General features: G+C 51.9%; 2 protein-coding genes across 2 annotated transcripts in view; one reads left to right on the forward strand and one right to left on the reverse strand.

Annotated features, from left to right (window-relative positions):
* TGME49_271380 (PUB domain-containing protein) overlaps nt 1-6,297 on the reverse strand; it is a gene marked incomplete at its 5' end in the record, with an annotated part of 10,524 nt that extends 4,227 nt beyond the window's left edge. Inside the window, 8 exons of the mRNA XM_018781618.1 lie at nt 252-374; nt 672-1,055; nt 1,534-1,706; nt 2,151-2,253; nt 3,211-3,443; nt 4,280-4,364; nt 4,954-5,267; nt 5,772-6,297. Coding sequence (XP_018636654.1) covers nt 252-374; nt 672-1,055; nt 1,534-1,706; nt 2,151-2,253; nt 3,211-3,443; nt 4,280-4,364; nt 4,954-5,267; nt 5,772-6,297 — 1,941 coding nt within the window. The remainder of the gene's footprint in view (nt 1-251; nt 375-671; nt 1,056-1,533; nt 1,707-2,150; nt 2,254-3,210; nt 3,444-4,279; nt 4,365-4,953; nt 5,268-5,771) is intronic.
* A 1,406-nt stretch (nt 6,298-7,703) lies between these two features.
* TGME49_271375 (hypothetical protein) lies at nt 7,704-8,831 on the forward strand. The gene is made up of 2 exons (XM_018781617.1): nt 7,704-8,334; nt 8,596-8,831. Exons 1-2 carry the CDS (start codon nt 7,863-7,865, stop codon nt 8,745-8,747), a joined length of 624 nt encoding a protein of 207 aa, XP_018636653.1. The 5' UTR covers nt 7,704-7,862; the 3' UTR covers nt 8,748-8,831.
* Nucleotides 8,832-9,297: the final 466 nt, after the last annotated feature.

A 9,297-nucleotide genomic window follows, 5' to 3' on the forward strand; every position in this document is an offset into this window, starting at 1 on the left:
GCTTCCGAAGTGAAGAGAGAGAGAGAAAGGAGCCGCGACTTTACAAGAAACGGCGACGCGAAGACAGACACAGTGCCGGACGAGCTGTGGGAATCAGGAGAGAGACAGAAATCACAGGTTTGCAAACGAGCGTACACGGAAGAGATGGAAAAGGGCAGAGGGTCTTGGTTGATTGTAAAAGGGATAAACAGAGAAACGATCAGTTGCTGAAAAGCAGGAGGAGAAGTCACGCAGGCAGAAAAGAGACATACCTCGGCGAGAGGAAGACGCAGGCGAATGTGATTTAGTGTCTGGATAACTCCATGGCCTTCGTCAATGAGGAACCAAGCGACGACGCCGGGAGCGACTGTGTTCTCGCCTCTGTAATCGTACACCTGGAAAGAAGGGAATCGCAAACAACCAACGAACAAATTCGAAATCGCGGACATGGGCGCCGAGTGCTGCCGACAAAGAGCAAGGAACGGCATACACGTACCTCTCTCGAAAAGCAGAGACGTATGACTGTCGAAGTCACCAAAGATCCTTCTCACCTCTGCGCCCCTCGCGTCTACAGGTCGCAGCTCTCTCTCTATCTTCTATGTAACTCTCTCTCTCTATATGAATATGTATTGATAGATATGAATGTGCTCTCTTCTGCGTTTGCCCCCGCTGCTTGCTCTCTGGACTCTTACAAGAGCGGCAACATCCCGTTCTTTAGCTTGTCTGAGGAGAGAGGCCGCCGCCTCAAAGGGGAACGAGCCGACGTCGTTGAAAGGCATGTCATGAACTTCAAAGCCAGCAGGGGAGGAGGCGGCAGACACAAGCTGACGAACGCGCCTGGGCGACTGTGTCTGAGCATCCGACTCCGCGGCAGGAAGCGGACAGGGCGTCGTCGTCAAGTTGACGACGACCTTGATTTCAAAGTGTCTGAGGATGTCCTCGTTTTCATGAATCAAGGAAGGCGACGAAGCGACAAAAACCGCGAAACTCGACGCGGGAGCCTCTGTCGCGCTTCGTCCGAGCATCCGACGCGTCGCCAGCCGCGCCAGACTGGCGCGGGGGCCTCCCTCTCGCCACTGCAAAGAAAGGAAAGGAAATGCGTTTGTGGCGGTCTTCTTCCGAGACTGTCAGGTTGGCGGAAGCGCGACGGGGAAAGCAGGAGATTACGGGGAGGGGGGTGGGGAACAAGAAGAAGCGGAAGAGAGCGAGAGAGGTTGAGAGGCAACTCACACACGTTGTGGCGAGTCAACGCCTGAGTTGTCAAGGCGAAGAAAGTCGCACCCGAGCAGAGAACGGGGATGCAAGAGACTACCGAGAAACAGATCCCGAAGGCGCCGAGGAGCAAACGATTGGCAAGGCTCCAGATGAATCGATCACCGAGACTCGGGAAGATGTCGCAGCAGAAGGCGGCTGCGAGCCGGGTGCAGAGGGAGGCGCACAGCAACATGGAGCCCAAGGGAAGGCAATTGGAGGAGACAGACAAAGCATGAGAAAAAGCGCCAGTTGGAAGAACAAAACGAGGATCCCCTCGATGCTCGAAAAGACTCTCCGTACCTCTTGGAGCTTCGACGGCGCGCGACGAGCGGATGCTGCAGCTCCGGTGTTTGGAAGACAAGAAGAAGTCTGCTTTTCTCGAAGAGGAGGAATGAGCTCGACGGGACCAGGAAGCAGCAGATCCGACGTGATTGAGAGCGGACTGTACCGACACCCGAGGGAGGAGATGCCGCCTGAGAAAGAGCGAATGACAGACGACGACGAAGAGGAGCGAAGCCGAAGACGCGTCAGAGAGTGGAAGCCATTGTCGAGCACTGGCAACGATGAAGGCGGAGACGGGATTGGGCGCGACAAGAAGACAGACACAGGCAGACAGCCGGCGAGGGAGACCGAACAAGGAGAAACAAAAGAAACGAAGAAGAACGGCTGAGAGAAGGAAGGCGGAGGGATGAGGGTAAGCGTAAAGGACATGACTAGACGCGAAGAAAACAACGACAGAAGAAAGTGGAGTGACGACGAAAGTGCGAGCGAAGGAATGAGAGAGACAGAGGAAGAGAGAGAGAGGAAGGAAGAGAGGAAAAGGAGAGGCGAGGAAAGGCGTCTAGGTTCAGAACGAAGAAAGAGTAGGACATGGAAGGCGAGAGCATGTGGACGAGGAAAGAACAGAAAGTGGGTACCTGCGAGTACAATAGCAGCCTTGAAGCGGGCTCCGCTGTCGAGCAAACAATTCAGGAACATAAGGAGAAGAGGATCGTCGTCTCCCTCGCCGTACATGATCACCTGCAGCCGAACAGTGAACACAGACATGACAGATGTGGAGGAAAAGAAGCGCAGAAACATGCGAAGAACCGGAGGGAGGGGCTCTTCAGGAAAGAGGAACGGCTGACAGCATGGCCCCAAAGCGGCAGGGGGAAACACAGAGACAGCGACAGCGTCGGAGGGAGGACAGAGAGAAGAAAAACACAAGAGTGAAGGACGACATATGTAAACAGGTCCAGGATAAACTGGTGAAGAGCACAGACGACTCCCGTGACAACTCCCTTTAGACAGAGCTTTTCACTCGAGTTTCAAACTCGACATATCCGAGTCTTCGCGAGAGGTATCACTTGTCTCAATCCGACGCCTCTTGCCAGACCAAAATGCTTGCGCGCCCGCCTGGATGCGCCAATCAACACTCACCAACATGCAAGTACATCTGAGGACTGGCGTTTTCCTCAAACCACTCGGCTCTCAGGATCCTTGCCTTCCTTCTCTTCAACTACATTCCTTTACAGGCACATCCATCCGTATCTCCACATTTATATATATATATATATATATATATATATTCATAATCGAATGTATAAATTACATATATACGCATATATACATATTCGCATATATATATATATATATATATATGTATATATATGTTTCCCTCCATCGCAAGCTTTATCTCTCGAGGTACTTCCACGGTCACGTCTAGTCTGTCGTATGTACATATATATATATATATGTATATATATATATATATATTTATATATGTATTTATATACATTTATATTTATATATGTATATACATAGGTATCACAGTTGAGTTGCCTCTTCCCTCGTTTTTACTTTGATGCACCGCAACGTTTGACTGCATTTCATTGCCTCTCAGCATGCCATTCCGCGCCTCAGCGTCCTCAGGGGTCCTCGCGCTTGCGGCTCCTCTTCGTCCTGGCACCACGCAGATTCGAGTCACTTTCTTCTCACCGTGCGAAATTTGCAGACGGTTCTCAGCCATGCCTTGAGGGCGGCGAGTCTCTTCGGCTCCTCCTCGGATTCTGCATCAGCCGCCTCCGCTTTCTCCTCTGCCTCGTTCTTCCCCGCTTCATCTGAAGCCATCTGCGAAGGCGACGGCAGAGAAGAAGAGAGATCTTCCCGACCGGAGAGATTCCTGGAGGGCGTTGCGCGCTTCATTGCCGCCGCTGCCACTGTGGCCCTGTCTGCAAAGAGGAAACGAACAGCGAGAAAAACTCAGGGTGCTTTTAAATGCAAAGTCGTAAGCATCGACGAATATCAAATGTATACATATACCAAAGAACTGATAGTATGCATATATATATTTATACCTTTAATTGCAACTACATGAACAATAGAATGTACCAAAGATATATGCTATATATATATATATATATATTCCAAAGACAGGAAGACTACATGCACCGACCCGAACACCTTGTATGTGCAGAGACCAAATATCTCAATACAGATACGTGAATTCCAGATACATGAAAAAAAATATGTGGACATTAGATATCGGAATGTCATAGACGCGTAGGCGAGCGGTGATGATGGCACCCATGTTTAGCGTTCAAAGAGCCTGCGACGAGCTCTTCGGACGGCGGCCCTAGAAATCGTAGATCTCTGCTGTTCTTGCGATGCCGCCGCCTCATGAGGCAGAACGAACGGAGAGACGAGACGCGTGTACAGACAGGCGAAAAGCCGCGAAAGGGAGAACAAGCAAGCTGAGGTGAGAGGGAACGCAGTCCGAGAAGACACAGAGGAATCAAGAAACGTCGCCACGCGAAAGGCGGCAAGAGAAGGAATACGGTGAAAGGGGAGAAGAAAGGCGAAGATGCAGAAGACGCTGCTCCACGCCGAGAGAAATTAGCAAACAGGCAGATGGAGCACACTACGACGTGAAGCTGTTGAGGGAGAAACTGGACAGAATCAAAAGATGGGACGAGACAAAAAAAAAGTGAGGAGATGAGGAGACAGTCTGGCTCGGAATCACTTGAAGCGGAGAACTCACAAATTCATAAACAACATACGTCGTTACCTGCCAAAACTGTGTGGGCATTCAACCGGTGGTTTTCTGCGGTTGAAGCCTCAGCGTCGGCGCCGGTGGTTTCTGGTTCTCCCGTCTGCGTGCATGATCAAAGAAGACGCAAAGCTTTCCCCATTCGAAAAGGATTCACTTTTCATGCAGAACAAATATACGGGGAGCTGTCGCAGAGTAGCCTCTCTCCGCTCCACCTGCCCGTTCCACGGGGTGTACGTACACTCGGCGGGTGGACAAACCCGTTTGAACTGTCCTTCGTCTCAAGGCTCAGGCGGAGTGGATGCTCTCCTATATGCTCTTCTCAGCAAATTCTCGAACGAAGAGGCCCACACAGGCCACTAAGCAGTTAGTCGCACGCATGCCGGAGTTGAATCACAAACGCTAGTAGAACGTCTTCTCGCTTTTTTCCTCTTGTTTGCCTTCCCGTTCCTCTCTGGACCTCGTCCCCGCCTTCTGTCTCCATCGATCCCCATAGCCACTCCCATCTGTCTCTCTGCGTCTTCTTCTCGTCACGTGACGAAAAGAGGCCGCGAGTCTCAATCGGTGGCGACAGGCTGCCAACCTCGTAACTCAGCTAGTCTCCCATGCTATCACGAGAACAGACTACGCTCCATCGTTGCCGACAGATCACTGCCAAAGACTTCTCCTGCACCCTCTGAGTCTGCACTCACCTCCGCAAGAGTGTCTCGGCTGTTGCCGCCTTCCTTGTCTCCGGATCGTCTGCTCTCTTCTTCTCGCTGCGTCTGACTGCGCTGAGAGTTGAGAGCGACCAAAGACGGAGCTGTCGAGTCGGAGGCACCTGCATGCGGGGTGAAGACGATGGGGGATGGAGGAGTGTTCTCGCCCTTTGAGTCTCGTTTCTTTTCACTCTTTTTCGCAGAACTCGGGAGGGTCTGAGTGCGCGAGAGAAAGGCCGGAAACACAAAGCGAGGACTACGCGCAGCCGGATTCGCCGCCGCCGATTTCGAGACCGGGGGTGCCAAGCCTAAAGCAGCACACCACAAGTCAAAGAAGCATTTCGCCGCACCGACAGACAAATGAGCAGAAACATCCACATCTGTGGAGACAGGGCGAGGAGGCGACGGAAGAAGAACCATCTAGAGTCAGACTTCGCCGTCAGCAGGCTCGCACAGTGCGGAGAGGCACCAACGTATGTTCGCCACCATCGACTACGAAACAAACAGAACTGAGTGGGTGGGTGCATTCTCAAACGTCTATGGAGAATCCCAGCCCATCTACGAAGCTAGTAGGTGGCACATGCACTATACACGATGCAGATATACACTTGTGCAAATCTACGCATATATATATATATATATATATAGTATATATACAGATATATATATATATATATAGTATATATATTTATATATATACAGAACGCATATATATATATATATATAGCATGTATATATATACACAGATATATATATATATAGTATATATATATATATAGTATATATATATATATATACAGAGAGAGACGCACCTTTTCGTTGTTTGAAGAGGTCCGCATTTGTGACTAGAGGGGTTCCGTGTTTTTCAAAGTATTCGAGTACGACAGCGACGTCGTGAGAACTCCTCCATGGGCAAATTGCGTAGTGAAGGTGGTTGACTTCGTATTTCTCTCTTTCTCGGCAGTCAAAAACGACCGCGAGATGTCGATCTGCGAGGCTGTTGATGAGACAGTACACCAGAGACGGGCTGGCCGGCTTCCACTTCTTCCTCGTGTTCAGTTGCTTCTCTCCCTCCAGCAGCCGGGAGGCAGGCGGCGCGCCTCCAGAGTTTGACATGTCTTTAACGGAATCTGCGCCTGCTTTGAAGGTATCTCTTTCTGCTCCCGCTCTTTGCTCGGAGCTGCATGAGCTCTTGTGCTCTCGGGCCTTGGCTGCATCGCACGCACAGTTCTTTTCTCGAGGAGACTCGAAAGCGGCCTGCGGACCTGAAGTCCTCGACGCCTCCTCTTCGCCCCGACACGCGCCCAGGCCTCGCTGCCTGGTGCACGATTGACCCATGGTGGAGGCGGCCAGACGAGAGACAGAATGCTGTGAAAAGGGAGATATGCGACGACGAACGTCTGGAGAGAAAGCGGCAGAAGCGACGGAGCCGCGAGCACAGCTGCACCGGAGAAGTGCGGATCCAGACTCGCGGTTTCAGTCTGAGAAAACAGACATCGGCGAGCAGTTCCCAAGGTGCTGAGCAGGACTCCAGATCCTTGATGCCCGCGGCTGTCGATCAGCGAGACGGCAAGAAGGACTCAAAGAGACAAAAATCCGAAAGGAAGAAAAGGCGAAACGTCTCTTTCAACCTGCAAAGACACCAGGAAAGATCTTCCCGTGTCGTTGATCAAAAGCGCTGCAAGGCGTCGGATGGCGTATACGCAACGGAAAGAACGAACCTCGGAATGCCTTAAAATGACGAAGAATCCTGCCGTAACAATAGGGGGGAGTATCAAAGACGGCAACGAAAAAACGTGGACGGTGTGAAGATTGGTGGAAAATCTGTCCGTTGAAGTCCGAGAAGCACTGAAAGGTCTCCGACACACGAAAGCAGATAAAGTTGCCACTGCTGCCATGAAGTGTATGGGGAGAAACCGCTACGTGCTGCTCTGGTGGCCAGGGGAGGAACGAGAATCAGTCGAGCATTGGGGCGAGGATGAAGAGACGAGAAAAGCATAGCCCGATCCACCGGCTCTGAGGAAAAGTATTTCCGTTGAATAAACGTCGAGGGCATCGAACCGCATGGGAGCAGGAAGCCAGCAAGCATGCTGCAGCTCTCATGAAACCTGTTGAACTACCTGTTGAAAGCTCTGTCGCTCCCAGTCCACGAGAAACCGAAGCTTTCGGCGCAAAAGAGCCGGCAGAGCGGGAGCAGAGAACGACCGAAGAGTGGGAAAGAAAAGTCGACGCACAAATAATATGAAATAGAAGCTGGAGGAGAGACGGCACCGATGGTCCGCTGGCTGGTCTGCAGCAGCAACGCCTCAATCCTCAAGGCGAAACTTTGAAGGCGTGATGGTGCGTAGGCGACGACTCACCCAGCGGTCTAGGCACACCTTCTTCTTTGAAGGACCTGCTATCTATGCAGACAAAAACTCCAGGGAAAGGTCAACGTTTCTTACTGCGGCTGTGCCACAGGTCGGGTGCTCCGCGATCTCCGCTATTCGGAGAGAAAGCGGCCAACAACCGCAAAGGAACCGTCGGAAAGCGCAACCCTGGAGAGCAACTTGCACGCCAAAGACGTGAAAAACTGGAAATTCGAGAGAGCTTGACAAACGGCCGATGAAGTCTCGGGCGCGCGACTCGAGAGCTACCGGTATGCCACGACGGCGGCCGCGAGGCAGATCTTCAGGACGCTCCGAGGCGCACACACTTTCCGGCGTGTTTTCGCGTTTCGAGACGCAGCGGGAATCCGAAGTCACAAAACAGTTAGACTACGCTTGACGCAACCAGGGCCTGCAAAGGGGACGAGAAGCACAAATTCCGCTTGCGCTGTTAAAGCCCAGTTATTTCGTTTGTCATGGGCAACCGACAGAGAAAAAGGATCACGTGGGTTCCTGACATCCGTTCCGCAGCAAAAAATGCGTTCCGCTCGTGCTTTGTTGAAGTCACCGAAAAACGAACAGTGTGATTGGGTCGCCGGGACACCAAAAACGCGGGAGAAAGCAGCAAGACAAGAACCGGCGCCGCTCGGCGGGTCAACGCAAGCCTGCCGCGCGAAAACGCAGTCTCGAGGATGCGCAACACAACAGAACAGGCAGCCGTCGCAACATCCGCATTTACTGGCAGTCCACGCTGGGGTGTATGTACAGCGCAAGTTCATGACCGAGCACGTAAACCTCTGTGGCAGGCGGAGTAAATCGCTTGGTTCAAAGCAACGGCTGCGCGAAAGCGTTTTGAACGCCGTTTCGCTCTGGACGAACTCGCAGCTGTCGAAAGTCCGAACACGCTACCGCTCTGGGCTTGCAATGGCGGCGACCTCGGCGGCGTTTAGTAGTCGTCCGGCTCCTGCCGCAACCGTTGCGATGGCACACCCGACGCTTCTGTCTCGTAGTAAGCTGCATCAGTTCGCTAAGAGTTCCTAGAATGCACTGAGACATAAATACGAGGAACAGAGCCGGTGAGTGATTTAATGCAGAGGAAGATGACTTCCTCCTCGAGGGACCCCTCTTCCACGTCTGATCCTGGTGTGCCACTGTCATGGGTATGGGTACGATAGCCGTACATGGGCATGCCGCGTTGCATCCGTGTCTCTCGACCGATGCAGTTGAATGTGAATCGAAATGCACACGACCCTGCAAATGTGATGTGCAGGTGCAGAGCCTGTTCACAACCCGCTTCAGGTCCGCCGCCTAGTTTCCACGTGGCAATCCCGTGCAATTCACAGCGGGCCCTCACTGAGCAGAACTGCTGTGGAAAACGAAGAATCGGTCACGGCTGTCAACTGCCTCAATGTGTGGTGCTGAAATATTTCGTGGAAGTGCAGTTTTACTGGCAACTACAACCGGGGCCGCCCAGTCTAAGACGGTTCTCCGCGGGTGCACGATATAGGACACCAGGTTTTGGGAAATTGGTCGTTGGTCGCTCATAGAATCTGCCTCATAGTGGTCTTTACACATATCTGCTAGACATAGAAATCAACGCATTTGCTGAAAAGGAGTTCTGTATCACTTCGTATCATCTGGGTGTGTGTCTGCTTGCACTGTGAAGCACGGAGGGCGAGATAAAAAGGAACAGTGATCGTGAATTAAGGAAACATATTTATGCTGTACAAAGAAAATAGGCTCCGTGGTCTCCGCGGCGAACGCTAGGCACTTGCCGTCTATACCACACGCGCATGGCGCGTGTGAAGTTGATTTGTTTCGCGGAAACAAGCAAGACTGAGAGGCCAGTAACCACACTGACGAAACATGCGCAACTCATAGTGTACCTTTGGACGGACGTTTCGAGTCTCATGGAAAAACACAAACTTAGTGGTTCTTCCGGCTTTCTTGACCATGGTAAGCGCCCTCATCG

Source organism: Toxoplasma gondii, chromosome VIII (assembly GCF_000006565.2).
Source record: "Toxoplasma gondii ME49 chromosome VIII, whole genome shotgun sequence".
NCBI classification, from domain to species: Eukaryota; Apicomplexa; class Conoidasida; order Eucoccidiorida; family Sarcocystidae; genus Toxoplasma; species Toxoplasma gondii.

What these genes read in the sequence shown, in the direction of transcription:
- TGME49_271375 (XM_018781617.1), top strand. Translation starts at nt 7,863, where the DNA reads ATGCGTTCCGCTCGTGCTTTGTTGAAGTCACCGAAAAACGAACAGTGT. An exon ending in CCCGACGCTTCTGTCTCGTA is followed by an intron (nt 8,335 to 8,595) that starts GTAAGCTGCATC and finishes TGTGATGTGCAG; the next exon opens with GTGCAGAGCCTGTTCACAAC.